This window comes from Bubalus kerabau, chromosome 11 (assembly GCF_029407905.1).
Source record: "Bubalus kerabau isolate K-KA32 ecotype Philippines breed swamp buffalo chromosome 11, PCC_UOA_SB_1v2, whole genome shotgun sequence".
Taxonomy (NCBI): domain Eukaryota; kingdom Metazoa; phylum Chordata; class Mammalia; order Artiodactyla; family Bovidae; genus Bubalus; species Bubalus kerabau.
In genome coordinates, this window is record NC_073634.1 from 106,086,381 (window position 1) to 106,103,644 (window position 17,264).

General features: G+C 58.2%; 1 protein-coding gene across 4 annotated transcripts; it reads right to left on the minus strand.

Moving 5' to 3' along the window:
* Positions 1 to 2,181: 2,181 nt before the first annotated feature.
* On the minus strand, positions 2,182 to 16,996 carry SOHLH1 (spermatogenesis and oogenesis specific basic helix-loop-helix 1). 4 transcript variants are annotated; one of them, XM_055539226.1, is made up of 9 exons: positions 16,727 to 16,996; positions 16,086 to 16,158; positions 15,611 to 15,748; positions 15,055 to 15,202; positions 14,480 to 14,598; positions 14,293 to 14,390; positions 13,411 to 13,597; positions 12,885 to 12,955; positions 11,917 to 12,289 (listed from the first exon to the last, which is right to left on the minus strand). In XM_055539226.1, the coding sequence occupies exons 2-9, from the start codon at positions 16,142 to 16,144 to the stop codon at positions 12,069 to 12,071; spliced, it is 1,041 nt and encodes a 346-aa protein (XP_055395201.1). In that variant the 5' UTR covers positions 16,145 to 16,158; positions 16,727 to 16,996; the 3' UTR covers positions 11,917 to 12,068. The 4 variants fall into 4 exon arrangements, with proteins under 4 accessions (XP_055395202.1, XP_055395201.1, XP_055395200.1 ...); XM_055539227.1 differs by lacking the exons at positions 11,917 to 12,289; positions 16,727 to 16,996 and adding an exon at positions 2,182 to 3,207 and having other exon boundaries at positions 16,086 to 16,212; XM_055539225.1 differs by lacking the exon at positions 16,727 to 16,996 and having other exon boundaries at positions 16,086 to 16,212.
* Positions 16,997 to 17,264: the final 268 nt, after the last annotated feature.

A 17,264-nucleotide genomic window follows, 5' to 3' on the forward strand; every position in this document is an offset into this window, starting at 1 on the left:
AAGGCTGAGCTCCCTCTGGAGGCTCCAAGGAAGGGCCCCACCTGCATCTCCCAGCTCCCCGGGCCCGTGGCCACATCACGCAGTCTCAGCTCCTGGTCGCACTGCTCCTCCTCTGGGTCCGTGTCTCTCTCCTTCGGTCTTTTTTGAGGACACGTTGTTGGAGCGAGGACCACTGGCCTTCTCCAGGACAATCTCATCTCAAGATCCTCACCCTTATCCCTTCTGCAGAGAGCTCTTCCCTGAACAAGATCCCATTCCCAGGTTCCGGACACTGAGATCTGAGGGCAGACGTATTGTTGGGGTCGGGGGGACTGTCCACCACACAAAGTCTCCTCCTCCAGCTGACCTCCCCTCGCAGGAACCGGCCTGGCCCCCGTAAGCTCACCCCCTCCTCCTGCAGGGACTGGCCCGCCAGAGCATCTCTTCTGAGAAGCAGGGGCCTGCAGGCCCCTCTGATGAGGGTCTGCGAGGTTTGGGGGGGAGGGGTCCCCAAGGTCGTCAACCAGCCCATGCGCCTCTTCACTCCCTTCCCTCTGATACCAGCGACCCCTGCCCTCACCCCACCTCTTGGTGAGTTCACTGGGAGGTCCTGAGCAGCCCACAGTTGCTTCGTGGGTTAAAAGTTGACTGTCCACTGGGCATCCACCAGAGAGACGTGAGATCATGTCCACACCATGACCTCTGGGCAGCTCTGCCCGGCGTCCCCCAGCTGTGACAGCCCGGGGCTCCCCGCGGGCCAGCAGCCGAACAAAGTGTGGTCGGGCCTCACACCAGAGACAACGCAGACGACGGGCCTCCAGGGAGTCAGGTCGAGAGAAAGCAGCCAACCTCCAGGGCTCGGTCTCCAGGGACAAAACCGCAGCCATCTCAGGGGGCAGCGGCGGGGGGGCCCTGGAGGAGGGCAGGGCTCTCACGGGGCCGGAGGCTCTGGGCAGCGGCGGACATGGCTGCCGGGCAGGAAGGACAGAGAATCTGCAAGGGTGGGTGGTACCCACCCCAGCATGGGTGGGGGCAGCGGGGGAGGTCGGCATCAGGAGAGGGGATGAGGGGACTCGGAGCTCTCTGCACATCTACCTGTGAATCTCCAGTGCTCCAAAATAAACGGTTAAAAAGAGAGAGAGTTGGTCCTTCCTTCCCAGAAAATGTTACTAGGCTCCTCCCCCTCCCCAGGGCCTGGGGCGCTTCCCACCAGCCCTGGCCTCACTGGGGCCCAGCCCCCGCCACCCCCAGGGCCCCTGCCCCCACCCCAGGGTTCCCTCCGCCTCCCCAACCTGCCCTCTGAATAGGGACCAGACCACCCCCGTGTGCTTGCCAAACCCCTACCCGCCTGCAGTGCAGCTCAAGGGGGAGCTGCAAGGCGGGTCAGGGGGCACCACTCCAGGGTGAGGAGGAGTTGGCCCCATCCCTCCCCCTGCAGGGGCGCACAGCCTCTGCCCTGGAAACCTTGCGGATGGGGGCCAGGGCTGCGTGGAGGACCAGGAAACCCACCCTGCCCAGGACCACTGTCTGTTCAGTCGCTGAGTCAGCTGCCCTGGGAACGGGCCCCAGGCGGCGGGGATGGAGAGCTTTGAGTCCCTTCCTAAGGAGCCAAATGCAGGACAAGGAGACGCCATCTGGATGGCCTGGAGCCTGGGGAAGCCCACATTCTCATGAGCCCGGCCTCCGGCTCCCTATCTGGAACCCCACTCCAGCCTGCTGGGCCATGGCAAGGGACACATAGGAAGCTCCCCACGTGGCTGGGGCCTGCTGGTGTGGAAAGCTGGTGTCTGGGGAGAACTGGGGCAGCCCAGAGGGATGCTTGGGTGGGGGCTCATGACTCTGGACCACAGGGAAGCAGCATCTGCTCCAGAAGGAGGCTCAGAGGGGAGCTGAGCCCAGAGCAGGGTGTCCCCAAGCTGCTGGCTGTCTGAGCCAGGCTCTGGAGCTCTGTGTGGGACTGGGGCTGCCCACTGCCCAACACAAACCCAGAGACCCCCAGGTAGAAGGAAACAGGTGCAGCGGGCAGCAAAGTTGGAGCCCACAGTCCACAGTCAGAGCACAGGGGTGAATATCCGGAGGAAACTCTAACTTGAAAAGATACACGTACCCCAGCGTTCACTGCCTCACTCTTTACAGCAGCCAACGCACAGAGGCGACCTAAATGTCCCCCTGCGGGTGGATGGATAAACAAGATGCACACACATACAAGGGAATACTTATTTAGCCATTAAAAAGAATGACATAATGCCATTTGCAGCAAGATGGATGGACCTAGAGATTATCATACTAAGTGAAGTAAGAAAAAGATAAATATCATATGGTATCTCTTGTGGAATCTAAAAAAATAAATGAACTTATTTACAAAAGAGAAATAGATTCACAGACATAGAAAACAAACTTGTGGTTACTGAAGGGGAAAGTGGGGTACATAATTTAGCAGTTTGGGATTAAAATATACACACAACTACGCATGTTGCTGTTCAGTGGCTAAGTCGTGTCCAATTCTACAGACTCCATGGTCTGCAGTCTGCCAGGCTCCTCTGTCCATGGGGAATTCTGGGCAAGAACACTGGACTGGGTCGCCATTTCCTCCTCCAACAACTATATATAAGACATGGGTTTGATCCCTGGGTTGGGAAGATCCCCTGGAGGAAGGCATGGCAACCCACTCCAGCATTCTTGCCTGGAGAATCCCATGGACAGAAGAATCTGGTGGGCTACAGTCCATGGGGTCATAAAGAGTCAGACACGACTGACTTATATTGGCTGCATATATAAGACAGATAATAACCAGGACCTACTGTACAGCAGGGGAAACTATATTCAATACCTTATAAAAACCTATAATGAAAAAAACTGAAAAAATATATATATAACTGAATCACATTGCTGTCTACCCAAAACACTGTAAATACACTATACTGCAATTTTTAAAAACTAAGTTGCTTGACAATGGTTCAGTTCAGTCGCTCAATCGCGTCCGATTCTTTGCGACCCCATGGACTGCAGCACGCCAGGTTTTCTGTCCATCACCATCTCCCGGAGCTTGCTCACACTCTTGTCCATCGAGTCGGTGATGCCATCCAACCATCCCATCCTCTGTCGTCCCCTTGAACAGTATGAAAAGGCTTGAGGAACAGTAGGTAGAAAAGACATCCGGTTGCCCCAGAGCGCCAGTGGGGTCTTAAACAGGAATGTTCTTCTCAGCATCTGTATTCGTTCTACCTGCTACGATGTGAAAGATTTTGTTTCCAGGAGAGAAAGACAATGGTAGCCCTGACAAACCCCCATCCGGCCCTATGTGGCCCCACCTGAAGGTGCCCATCGCCAAGGCAGCTGGGCCAGAGTCAAGCACCCAGAGCGTTGGACGGGACGCCAGCGGCAGTTTTGGAGGCTGGGTCCGGCAGAGGCAGAGGGCATTGACGTCCTGAGCTTTCTGGACTTGTAAGCAGGGGTCCCTGGGACCCACGTCCACTGAGCCACATGAGTTACTCCTGGACGGGACTCTGCCAGTCCAGCGCGGGTGTGGGCAGACTCCAGGGCGGAGGCAGCCCCGGGGGCCGGTGGAGTGCGGCAGGTCAGACAGCACGGCTGGCCGGGGGAGGACAGGAAGGAAGGACGGCTGAGCCCTCCCACCCAGCTGGGCAAGAGGCACCCAGGCATGCAGCTCTTTCATCCCCGATCCCCCACGCCTTTCCTCTCTGGAAGGGAGCAGCCTTTTTTCTCGGCCTCGGGCGGCAGAGGGCAGGAGGAAGGACCCTCTGGTGGGCTTTGTCCAGACCCAGAGCCGGCCCGACGGGGCCCCTGGCTGAGCAGGAGCAGGGTGCGGAGGGCTGGGCCCCACGTAGGCGGGCCTGAGGGCACGGAAGGCATCGCAAAGCCCCGCGTTGGGGGAGAGAGGCCAGGAAATAGAGGCCAGCCGCCCCAGGCCACACCTGAGCTCCAGACACCGCCCTGCAGACACGGCTGCTAGAAAGAGGGCCAAGTTGGAAAGGCCTAGGTTTGATCCCTGGTCAGGAATTTAGACGTCCCATGCCACAACAAAGAGTTCACATGCTCAGAACTAAAGATTCCGCATGCTGCAACTAAGACCCAGCACAGCCAAACAGAGAAATCTTTTTTTCAAAAAATGAAGAGCATGTCAGCAACCACAAGCAGGGTCCAAAGGCCTGATACACACTGAACTGGAGCCTTGTGGAGAGAAGGGAGTGACACAGGCCAGCACACACACACCCCAAAGAAACAACCAGAACATTGTAAAGAAATAATGGAAAAACAAAAACCCAAACTTGATAAAAGACAATGCTTGGATTCTAGACACTCAACAAACTCCAAGCAATGCAAACCACTGTCAGGCTCCCTGAAACTCAAAGGTAGCATCACGCAGGAAACTCTGGCTTTGCTTTTCCTCCGAAATGACAGAGGACGGAGGATGAGAAACCGTCCCTGGAAAGTGCCGATGGGGTAAACAGACCTTGAGCCAGAGTTCTAACCCAGGAAGCGTCCTCCAAGGAACAGGGCCCCGTGATAGAGGCCGTCAGCTCTCGCCCGTCCCCCAGGGCCGCAAGCTGGAATCCGGGAGTGAGGCTCCAGAGGCCTCTCTGAAGGCCTTGCTACAAAGCCAACAGCGAAAAACAAACCACCCAGTTTAAAATCGGGCAGCAAGTGGGAACAGACACTTCGCAACAGGAGGCAGACGAATGGCCAACCAACCCGTGAGAAGGTGCCTGCCATCACTAGTCACCAGAGAGGTTAATCCAAGCCAAGGTGTCCTCCGACGTCACACCCACTGGAACAGCTAAAATTAAGGGCTGACTCACCCCGTCTCCGCAAGGATGCAAAATGAGCATTCTGGAGTGTTTTCGGTGGGGATACCAAATGGTACAGCCACTCTGGGAAAAGCTTTTGTAGTTTTTAATAGAAGCACACCTGCTCAGGATCCAACGATTATACTCTTTAAATATTTAATTAACTATCTAGTCATTCCTTTAGCATTGAATGCTTGTTTAGTATGCAACACTAAATATTCAGTTTTGGTCCACAAATAAATGGAGTTGTAAGTCACTAAAGGACTTCCAGATTGAGGGCGGGAGGAGAAGGCGGTGACAGAGGATGAGATGGTTAGATGGCATCACTGACTCAGTGGATATTAATTTGAGCAAACTCGGGAAGATGGTGAAAGGGAAGCCTGGCATGCTGCAGTCCGTGGGGCTGCAAAGAGCTGGACACGACTGAGCGACTGAACAACACCAGAGGACTTCTATGGGCGAGAGTCAAAGGCCACAAGGAACCCAAACGTCCACTGACAGCAAGATGATCCGAGCAACAGCACAGGACTGCTGCTCAGCGGTGAGGATGGGCTGACCACAGCTCTGTGTGACGGAGAGGAATGTGGGTGCGCCCATGAACGCCACCCACACTGGAAAGGAAGACGTAAAACTACCTGTTTGCAGATAACATAATCTTATGTGCAGAAAAGCCTTAAAGATCCTACCAAAAAAAAGTTGAGTACTAAAAAAAGAATTCAGCAAACTTGCAGGACACAAAGTCAACACATAAAAATCCACTGTGTTTCTGTACACGGACAATAAAGAAAATTTGCAAAGGAAATTGTGAAGACAATTCCATTTACAATAGCATCAAGAAGAGTGAAATACTTAGAAATAAACTTAACCAAGGAGACAAAGACTAGGACGCTGAAAACCACCGCTGAAAGAAATTCAAGATGCAAACAAATGGAAACACATCCTAGGTTTGAGGATTGGAAAACTTCACATTGTGAAGATGTCAGTACCGCCCAAGCCATCAACAGTTCATTGCAACCCCTATCAAAATCCTAAAGTTTTCTTTTTTTCAGAAATAGAAAAACCCATTTTAAAACCCATATGGATCCCAAGAAATAGAAAAGCCCGTTTAAAAATTCTTATGGGAACTCCAGGGATGCAAAGTAGCCAAAACCACCTTGGAAAGCAGGGCAAAGTGGAAGACTCACACTTGCTGATTTCAAAACCTACTACAAAGTTACAGTCATCAAAACAGTGTGGCACTGCATAAAGACAGACTACAGAGCAATGCGGCAGAACAGAGGGATCAGAATCAAACCCTCACTTCTATGGTCAAATGAATTTTGACCAGGGTGCCAAGACCACTCAACAGGGAAAGAACAGTCATTTCACCAAACAGTGTTGGGAAAACTGGATCTCCACATGCAAAAGGATAAAGGTGGACCCTTACCTTACATACATGCAAAAGTTAACTCAAAACAGCTCAAATAGAAGAGCTAAACTGTAAACCTCTTACCATCTCCACCACTTCTAACGGGACGGCTCCATGGCATCAAGCACTTTCACACTGCTGCACACTGGGTGCTAAAACGCAGGGAGAGCTTTGTACCTGTGGGTCACGCCAAGGTTTCTTAAATATGAAACCAAAAGCACAGATAATAGAAAAAAAACTGAACTATGCTAACAAGGCAACACAGAATGGGAGACAACTTTTGCAAATTCTGTATCTGATAAGAGACCAATATCCAGAATATATAAAGATCTTTTCCAACTCAGTAAAAGACGCTTACTCCTTGGAAGGAAAGTTATGACCAACCTAGATAGCATATTCAAAAGCAGAGACATTACTTTGCCAGCAAAGGTCCGTCTAGTCAAGGCTATGGTTTTTCCAGTGGTCATGTATGGATGTGAGAGTTGGACTGTGAAGAAGGCTGAGCGCCGAAGAATTGATGCTTTTGAACTGTGGTGTTGGAGAAGACTCTTGAGAGTCCCTTGGACTGCAAGGAGATCCAACCAGTCCATTCTGAAGGAGATCAGCCCTGGGATTTCTTTGGAAGGAATGATGCTAAAGCTGAAACTCCAGTACTTTGGCCACCTCATGCGAAGAGTTGACTCCTTGGAAAAGACTCTGATGCTGGGAGGGATTGGGGGCAGGAGGAGAAGGGGACAACAGAGAATGAGATGGCTGGATGGCATCACTGACTCGATGGACGTGAGTCTGAGTGAACTCCGGGAGTTGGTGATGGACAGGGAGGCCTGGTGTGCTGCAATTCATGGGGTCACAAAGAGTCGGACACGACTGAGCAACTGATCTGATCTGATCTGAACAGCAACAACAACATTTAAAAATGGGCAAAGGACTTGAATAGACATTTTCCCCAAGAAGACATACAAATGGCCAATAAGTACTTTAAAAAAAAGGGTCAAGATCAATAATCATTATGGAAATTGAAATCAAGCTATCACTTCACACCCATTAGGGCGGCTGTTATAAAAACAAGTGTTGATGACAACGTGGAGAAAACTAGAACCCTCATGCATCAGTGGGAGTGAAAACCAGTGCAGCTGCCGTGGGACGCAGTATGGCCGTTTCACAAATAAACACAAGAGCTTTTAATTGATCCAGCTATTACATATCTGAGTACACACCCCAAATAATGGAAAGCAGGAACCCAAAAAGATATTTGCCCACCCAGGTTCATAGCAGCAGTGGTCATGCCAACCAAAAGGCTGCAGCAACCCAGATGGCCACAGACAGACAGGTGAGCCCATGTCACATCTAACGATATTCATTCATAAAATATTCACAATGAAATATCATTCAGACATAAAAAGTGAGAAACTCTGACACAGGCCTCTTTACCATCTGAGCCACCAGGGCCTGTAAGAGGTCCCTCAGTTCAGTTCAGTTGCTCAGTCGTGTCCGACTCTTTGAAACCCCGTGGACTGCAGCACGCCAGGCCTCCCTGTCCATCACCAACATCACCGGAGTTCACCCAGACTCATGTCCATAGAGTTGGTAATGATATCCAACCATCTCATCCTCTGTCATTCTCTTCTCCTCCTGCCTTTAATCTCTCCCAGCATGAGGGTCTTTTCAAATGAGCATCATGTGGCCAAAGTATCGGAGTTTCAGTTTCAGCATCAGTGCTTCCAATGTATATTCAGGACTGATTTCCTTTCAGATTGACTGGCTGGAATTCCTTGCAGTCCAAGAGGTCCCTAGAGGAGTCAAATCCATAGAGACGAGTGTAGACGGTGGAGCTCAGTGGCTGGGGGAAGAGAGAAGAGACAGTTTTTTGTGGGGACACAGGGTCCGTCTGAGGAGATAAGAAAGTTCTGGGGAGATAAGAAAGTTCTGGAGATGGATGTGGGGGTGGTTATACAATGACGTGAGTGTGCCTGATACCCTAGAACTGCAACCTTCATTGTAAAGCAATTATCCTCCAATTTAAAAATACATATACATATTTAGAAAGTGGTTGAGACCGTAAACTCTACGTTAGGGATGTCGTATCATAATGAAAATGAATTTAAAAGTAATGTGGAAAAAAAAAATAAATAAATAAATAAAAGTAATGTGGATGAATCTCACAAACATAATATTCCACACAGAATAACTGGACACAAAAAGATATGCCCTGTGATACTGCTTTTGTGAATTTCAAATACATCTAAAATCAAAGTATGAGACTCCACCACATGAGAGCCCTTCCAACAGCCGTGCCAGGGACCCCGGGAAGCCGTATGCATCCTGGTGGCAGGCGTCTCTATGCAAAAGCCAGGTCTTCACTTCCTGGTCTAAGGTCCACTGGGTCAGTGGCTCGGCCACCTGCACGCTTGCCACACTCACACCCACACCACTGGAAGACACAGCAAGGTCCAAGGCAACCAAAGGCTCCTACTGGGAGGACATGAGCAACGCGGGTGGACCAGCCCCTCCAAAAACAACCCACTAGCGGGGAGCCGCCTGCAGACACAAGATCAGACTCACGCACGGGCCGGGGCAAGCGGGCAGCCTGGGGCCAGCATGCAGGGCTGGATGAGACGCATGCAGAACACCTGAGTCTCCATCCTACCAACCTGCAAGGTGGAGGGCTGAGGGAGCCCCGGGTTTGGACCTCAGGGCCGCCGGGCTGGAGGCCTGCAGGGTCACTTGGACGAACACCCGTGGAAGGCCCGCAGCCAGCCCCCAGACAGGCTGGTCTCCTTCTGACCACCTGTCCAGGGGCGGCTCCCGTGCTGCTGCAGAGCTGGCTGTGGTATTAAACAGCTACCCATGGGCTGGCATTTTCAGGGCTACCCTGGCTTCCGTGGTCTCTGTGGTGGCTGAGCAAGTTGGGCACTCTTGACATGAATGCCCGCACATGGCTGAGATCACCTAGGCCCTGGGACAAAGAGGAAGCTGTTTGCCATGTGGGCAAGGACACAGGGGTGCAGGGGCCTCAGACAGGTCTGTTTCAGGAGGCGGCCTCCACAAGAGCTTTCGTTCCTGCGGAAAATTCGCATCTCGGGAAGCTGTTGTGACTCTGCCAAGGGGCCTGCCCAGGGCCCTGGGCAATGTGATTGTTGTGGAGCCCCTGGCTAAGGAGGGACCCCTTCTGGGGGTTTGAGTGGGGGTGCTCTCACCATGGGGCCCCTGTGGAGGAGGCCACTGAGCACAGAACCGGGTGATCGGGTGTAAAACCCCAGGTCCCAAGTCAGCCGAGCCCCAAGTTTGATGCTGTGATGCAGAGCGGTCAGGAGCTGATGTCTGGAAGCACGGTGGCCTCATCAGGAGACCTGCCTGAACTGGAAACAGAGGCAGCCAGCTGAGCCCTGGCCACCTGCAGAGAACACCCTGAGGCCTGGGGAGGACAGGGAGGGCAGCGCCGGAGGAGGGGACCATGACCGGGACCCGACCCACCACCAGCACTCCAGGCGCGACCTCACGTGACCCACCAGGCCTCGCCCCACATCTAGGAAAACAGGCAGGGATGCAGTGAGCCCAGCTCGTGGCACTCTGGCCCCTCCACGGCCCCTCCGGTGCCAGCGTGCTGGCTCGGGGCCCCCTCACAGCACCGCACTCCGCAAGCCCGAGCGGGCTCAGCTCCGATGCCCCACACGTGGGACCATGACTCGGGCTCCTGGCAGTCATCGACCACTCCCAGCTTCCCCCATCGGCAGCCACTTTAAGCCTCCCTCACGCAAGCTGGTCCCCACCGGACTTTGTCATTCAACCTAAGAGAGCGCCCCAACAGGAGAGCTGCTGGGCTCCCCATGTTCACTGGAGTGTGAGTTTGAGGGTTCCCTCCTCACGGATGGATGTGTCCTTGCCAAGAGGTCACAGCCTAGTGGTGGGCAAGGGACCCTGGGACCACAGCCCCCTCCCCAGTAAGTGGAGCCTTCCAGACCCTGGAGGGCAGCAGAACCCGCCCCCTCCTAGCTCTGTGGGGAGGCCCCAAGCAGGCCATGCTCCAGGGCAGGACCTGTGACCAGAGACGGCGTGAGAGTCCCAGGTGGCACTGGGCACCTCGACCACAACACCAGCGAGTACTGATCTGTGGTGGCCGCCAAGTTCAAGGAGCACGGTGGGCAGCACAGAGGGGCAGGGGAGGCAAGCCGGACCAAGGGTGTTGGCCGACGGCTGGTCAGCTCCAAGGACAGCCAGCTGCCTGCCACCGAGGCCTGGCCGCACTGGCCCGAGCTGAGGGATGGGTGGGCCTGGGAGATGGTGCAGCCCCAGGGTGCTGGGGTCCCGCTGGGCCTGGCAGAGCCTGCTGTGTCCTGGGGCCAGGCAAGCAGGACCCCCTGGGGTCGGGGGAAGAAGAGTGGATCACCTTGAGAGATGCGGGATTGTGCTGAGGCCTCCCCAACTCACAGAATTAGTAATCACCGGCTTGCTGGTTTTCTAAACTCACCCCCAGACACACAATTACAGCCAACAAGACACGCAATCAGCCTCGCTGATTTGGTTCAGCGAGGGCCAGAGAAGTGGAGGGGGCGGAAAGCAAGCAGTTTCGTGGACCCCAGCTCCTTGGCTCCAGCAGTTTTGACCAGGCCAGGCAACAGCCTGGGTTCTCCCCACCGTGGAGGGGCTTTCTCTCCACTCCCCCAGGCAGCTGCAGCGAGAGAGGCCAGGTCCCAGCCACCAGCCCGGGGTGGGGGTGGTGGGTCATCTAAAGCGTTCAACGCAGGAGCTTTATGTATGCAGCCCCAGGGCCAACAGGACAGGCCCCGGGGCCCGGGGCGGGCGCGGGTCTTGGCGGCTGCCCTTCCTGCCACGCTCCTCCCATGACAGCCCAGGCACCGCTGTCAACCCTGACCCGGGACCATTCCCGGCACCGGGTTCAGCCCCCCGCCCCCAACCGTGGGATCGAGGCAGCACAGGTGAGCCCTGCCTACCACCTGGGGCAGGGTCCTATCCCCCAGGGTGGGTCCACCTGTCCCCCTGGGGCCTCAATCAGGCTTCTGAAAGAGCTGAGCCCCCACCCCGGCCCCCCGCCTCCCTCCTGGGGTGCTGGGTTAAGGTTGCCCAGGGCTCAGATAGGGTTCCTCCAAGTGGGCCCAGAACCCGGGGTCTCCAGAAAGGGACACGCAGAGGCCAGGGAGGAGTGAGCCCCTGACCAGCCTGGCTCAGAGACTGGCACCACCTTCACGGTGGCCGAAAGGTAGTGGGACTCGGACAGGGTCACCCTGCCATACCGGAGTGGAGGGGCACTCCTCCCAGGAACCCAGTGCTTCCCAGATTCCGAGGTGGACGGGAACAGCTAGGAGTCCAAGCATTAAAAGCCAGGCAGCCTCTGTCCCGGGCCCCCAACAGGCCCTGTGAGGGGAGCGCCGAGGCCCCCACCTCGAAGACAGAGGTCCGTCCTGCCCTGGCACCTCCTGGCCCAGAGACAGGCCTCCTTGATGGGCATCTCTGGAGCTCCCGGGACCAGCATCACAGGGGCAGGGCGTCCCACACCCACCTCTCGGGGAGCAGGCCCAGGACACAGGAGTCTCAGTCCAGGGAGCCCCTGCCCCCGCCACCCCCAGCACCATTATTTAGAGATCGCACAGGCCAGGAGCCTCACAGAAACAAAACCCAGGCAGACGCCTGCACTGTGAACGGAACTGGTGCCATCTGCCCAGCGAATCGCATCAATTGCACAAAAGCTACACAAGTTTTGCTTCCTCCAGGAAAAGCGCTCTCCTCTTTAATACTCAGCCTCCGCTCTGCGCCAGCCTTCGCTGGAATTAGACCACAGCTGCAGCCCAAACCCAGAATAAAACCCCACCCGAGTGTGTGGCACGTGCTGCCGAAAAGGTCCCGTTCCCCAGGTCTCAGCAGGCGAAGAAGTCAGGGAAGATGCTGTCCACCTCGTCCCGCAGGACCGGGCTGGGGCAGCTCCCATCTGAGCCCCACGGCTCCAGGGGCCCGTCTGGGGGCTCCTCCTGGGGGCCAGACTCGGGGTCTCCCAGGAAGCCCGGCTCGAGCCTGTCCAGCGGGCTGTTCCTGACGGCCACCCGAGAAGGGGCGCCGCTGCCTTTGCCCTCCAGGGACCCTGGAAGCAGATGGGACATGTCAGTAGAGCAGACGAGGACCCCAGGACCCACGGTGGGCAGGGTAGGGTCAGCGTAGAGGAGATGACGCCCCTCCTCCCCACCCATCTGTCCCACCCCACCAAGAAGTCCCCTGCTCATCCTCAGAAGGGCCCCTGACCAGGTGGGTGGGCCCACTCCTGCTGGCCCTGCTCAAGACCCCCGGGAGGGCCAGAACCAAGGAGGTGCACCCCCTCCACGCCAGATCCTGCACACGCTCGACTCACCCCGCACCCTCGTGCCTCTGTGGGCACGAGTTCTCAGGGAAAGCTCCAAAGCCGACTCGCAGCCACTGACACCCAGCACTCATACACTCTCACCCACAAATGCCCACCGCCGATAAGCACGCACCTCACCTGCCATCCCCCCGCCCCAACCCAGTGGTCCCCAAAAAACCGGCAGAGAAGGGAACGAGAACTCAGATACAGACACTGGAACCTTGGCGTCACTCGGCAAGCTGGGGCCCATCTCCCCATGGTCCCAGCCGCCTGCCCCCAGCCCTGCCTGAGGACCAACCCAGGCTCCAGGTCGGGGGTGGTAGGGAGGTGGTCCACTCACCCAGCCACCAGTCGGGACCAGGGGTCAGCAGAACGGACGCACCATCTGCCACATCACATCCTGACACAGACCTGGACAGGACGAGAAGGAAGCCCCACCCTGATCGTCCCAGGTGGACCCCGGGCCTTGCACCTCGAGAGGAGGGCGTGGGCCCGGAAAGTCAGCTTACTGACGGGTTGCTCCCTCCCGCCGGACCCTGCCACCCACCCACCCACCCAGCCCGCTGCCAGCTCCTCTCCAGCCCCCCGAGAGCTCTCAGCCCACGCCCCAGCTGGTGGAACTCACAAAACACAAACTCATTTACCATCAGCCAAAACAAACGACAATTAGGGAGACAGGAGTGTTTCCCGACACACACACACACTACAAAGCCACACGGCAGAGTCTGGCCACCCGGGCAGACAGTGAGGACGGGATGGGCACAGACCTCCTGGGCAGTGGGTCCGGGCAGCTGGGGCCAGGGCTGGGGGGCTGGGGGGCTGGGAGGAGGCCTTGGCAGCTCGTGCACACGCGCCCGGGCACCCACCTGGAGTCCGGCATCAGGGCCTTGTCGGCCCCCGTAGTGGGGGGCCCCGCCTGGCCCAGGCAGCTCCGGGGCTCCTCACTCACCAGCGGGGAAGGGGGCTGCTGCGAGCGGACTGGCCATAGAGGGGATGGCCTCAGGACCTTGGGGGGTCTTGGGCCTGGGGACTGGGGGACGAGGCTGGGCGACTCTACGAGGGAAGCAAGGAGTGGGTAAGGCAGAGTGACCCCCCCCGCCCCCCGCCGAAGACCGCAGCCCCTGCCCACTGCATCCTGCACAGGGAATGCCTGAGGCTCGGGAACAAGGTGCCAACAGGCAACCAGGAGAAAGTAAGGGTCCAGAGGTGAAGCGCCCGACACCTGGGGCCAGGAACCCGCCTGCAGGACGTGGCCGCTTGGCCTCAGGCCAAACAGGTGCGGCTCAGACCCCAGGACCCTCATACCCCACCGCCTCCTCTATCTCCAGGACCCCTGTCTACCCTGCTGTATAACCCCTCCACCCCCCGTGTACAGCTCTCAACTTTCCCTGGAGGCCCAGCTCTGCTTGGAGAAGAAAACGGTAACCCACTCCAGTATTCTCGTCTGGAGAATCCCACGGACAGAGGAGCCTGGAGGGCTACAGTCCACGGCGTCACGAAAGTCGGACACGAGTCGGCGACTAAACCACCGCCAGCTCTCCTGCCGGCCCTGACCACAGCGGCACCCCTCCCCGCCTGGGTGGGCACGCACTGTCTTGCCTCCTGGGGCACTCAGGGAGTGGCAGTCATGGTCCGGGGAGCCACCCACAGCTGGGTGTCCAGCACAAGGGGGACATGGTCATCGTGGCAGCCTCATGCGCCTGGCTGTGGACGGCACGAGGGGAGGACGGGGACCCACTCACACTCACCAGGCAGCGCCGGCGGCCTGTCCAGCATGTCGGCCACCCCCGACAGGGCCTCACCCTCGTCCACAGCTGCGGCCTCACAGCTCGGGGGGGCCTGATGACTGCATGATGTGCAAAGACAAAAGGAGAGCCTCTGAGTGGTCTGCACGCACCCCCCCACCATGGCCCCTGGCCCCATGGGGACACTGACATCACACTGGATGTTCCCACGCCGGCATCCGGGGCGCCTGCCGGGGCCTGACTTGCCAGGGCCAGCTGCAGGACATCCGTCTGCCACGCGAGCCACGGCTCCTTGGAGGAAGCAAGAACCTGAAGCGGAGACAAACAGTAGAAACGCAACCGAGACTGTCAACTGGAAAACACGCACAGAAGGCAGGCTGTGATCGGCCCCTGGACACCCCGCCTGGGGTCGCCGAGATCCACCCTGAGCACAGACCCTGTGCTCCGGACTGGAGGGAGGGAGGCTGAAGTTGGCGCCCCGCCCCCGAGTGGGGGGGACTTTTACCCATGCCAGCTTTGGCACCATGGGCAATGGCAAGGGATGTAAGTGGAAACCACAGTTCATCTCCTGGGCTCCCAGAGGTGTGATACGCAAACGAAGGTGCGTCTACTGGAAACAGCAGCCCTGGCGTGCGGGGCGGGGACACCAGGGAAGCCAGGCCGCCCGGTGGTCGGAGCTGCCAGGGGACAGAGGGGGACTGGGAGCAGGGAGACGCCCATGGCTCCTCCGCAGAGGGCTAACCCAGTGGTCACAGGACGACTCACAGCCTGCTGCTCCCAGCCGGGCACCAGGGTGCCTGCCAGCTGGAGGAACTGCACTGCCATCTCCAGGACCGAGGCCATGTCCTCCCGCCGGCCATCAAACCGCGGCAGCAGACCCCGCAGGTGCTCACAGCTCAAGGAGATCCGCTTCCTGCTTGCAGAGAAGGGACCCCCGACTGTAGGGTTGTCTGGCTTGGCCAGGAAACGAGAGGGCAGCCCCAGAAAGCCTTGAGCCCTTCAGGAACCAGGTCAGAGCACTGCCCTGACCCCAGGGGCCCTGGACCCCAGTTGCAGGCTTAGCAGGACGTCTGCCACAGGCCACCACCAAGCCTAGACCACCACCCCTGCCTGGAGCGGGGTACAACCTCGAGTGGTCCTGAACTTCACGTCAAAGAAAGGGCTGCACGGGTGGCCCTCCCCCAGCACGAGGGCTCTATTTACCTTGAGAACACGCTACAGCGTGCCCTTACCGAACAGCTGTCTGAAACGAGGCGGCGGGCGCAGGCCTGACCTCCTCGGACCCCCGCCCCCACCGCGCGGCCGCCACGACGGCCCCTACCTGCGCTCCCTCTCGCTGAGCACGTTCCGTGGCAGGTGGGAGCCGGAACCCTCCGCCACCGCAGGCCCCTTGGTCTGGCCCGAACCCTGGCCAAGGTGGTCCTCGCAGCAGACCTGGGTGCTCGATGGGAAAGGGCCACTGCCGCGAGAAAAGACACGAGCGCGGGGCTCTGTGACCCCAGAAAACGCCCCTAGTGCCCAGAGGCGGTGATGAACATCTTAGAGGGGGTGGGCTCAGGACAGGGGCCTGGAACACGCCCTGAAGTTCCTGCCTCTTGGCACCCCTCCGTCTTCCGCCCGCAACCTTCAAGGACCCGGGGGTCGGGGTGGGCCCCAAGCGGGCCTGCTGGGTGGGGCTAGGACTCAGTTTTATTTCAATTGGAAAGAAGAGTTGGGCCCGGACCACCGCCCGCCCCCCACCCACCCAAGCATCCCTGGGCAAGGGCCCCCTCCAGCAACCGCTCCCCAGTTCTCACCTGCATCCCCGGGAAACTCGCGGAACCCCAGCACGGGGCTCAGAAGCCCGGGACGCCATGAGCGCGCGCACAGCTGCGGAAGAGAACCGCAAGGCCCCGGACCCTGCCACGTGCGCCCCGCCCCACGCACGCCGTCCTCCAAGCCCCGCCCCCTCACGTGCGTTCTACCCGCCCCCACGTGCTTCCCGCTGGGAAGGAGCCTGCCCCGCGCCCGCGCGCTCTGCGCCACCTCCACCCCGCTGCCCCACTTCTGCCCCGCTTCCTGCGTTGAGGTCCCTCTGTTGGAGAAATTGCCAGAAAGCACGCCTGGGTTAGTGCCCAAGATGGACAGTCCTCCCCCACCGCTTCCGGCTGGGCAGCCCAGCTTCCCACTGGAGTGAGGGTCTCCTCTCACCTGCCCGCCGTGGGCACCCCCAGGTGCTAGTCCCGAGCTGGGGTGCTCCCCTGAAGGATCTGACAACTGAGGGTGGGGGGCAGGGGGCAAGGACTGAGAGTGGAGGGAGGGGCCGGACGGGTCCATCAGGGTGAGGACCGAACTGGGCAAAGCTTCCCAGGGAAGGAGCCCAGGTGGGTTCCTGGGCTGGCACGTGGGCCTGGTGGGCAGGGAGGACCGCCTCTGTGGCAGGAAGCGTTGGTCTTACCTGAGAGCGGAGGAGGGAACTACAGGGCCCGGGGGATTTAGAGGAAGGTTTTAGGATCCTTGTGGGCCCCCTTGGAGGCAGGAGTGAGAGGCTGGGGGAGCTACATGCAAGAGGAGCCGGGAGGCTGGTCAGCAGAGATTGCGGGACTTCGGCTGGTTAAGGATGGGCAGAGAGCCTTCACCCGCCTCTGAGGGCCTGCAGGTGCCCTAACCCAAATCTCATCCTTGTCCAGGGGGGTTCTGCCTAAGCCAGTGCCACCACTGACCTAGGAGCCAGGGGCATCCCCACACCTCCCAGGCCTGCCTCTGATCCCACCCACCCTCTCTCTGCCCTCCCTAGCTTCCGGCTTACTGGAAGGCTGGCTGGCCTTCCTGCCCCTTCCACCTAGGCCGTGGCCCACCCCCCTGCCCACCACCTGCCCTCCGGTTTTCCTGCCCTGACAGGGCCCTTGGCTTAGGCCTCGCTGCACGGAGCCGCTGTCTCTAGCAGGTTGGTGCGGGCAAACCTCCCTTTGCCCACTCCTGACGCTGAAGTGTGA

What these genes read in the sequence shown, in the direction of transcription:
- SOHLH1 (XM_055539226.1), bottom strand. Translation starts at nt 16,144, where the DNA reads ATGGCGTCCCGGGCTTCTGAGCCCCGTGCTGGGGTTCCGCGAGTTTCC. An exon ending in CGAGTTTCCCGGGGATGCAG is followed by an intron (nt 15,749 to 16,085) that starts GTGAGAACTGGG and finishes TTCTCGCGGCAG; the next exon opens with TGGCCCTTTCCCATCGAGCA. An exon ending in TGGTCCCGACTGGTGGCTGG is followed by an intron (nt 12,290 to 12,884) that starts GTGAGTGGACCA and finishes ATCTGCTTCCAG; the next exon opens with GGTCCCTGGAGGGCAAAGGC.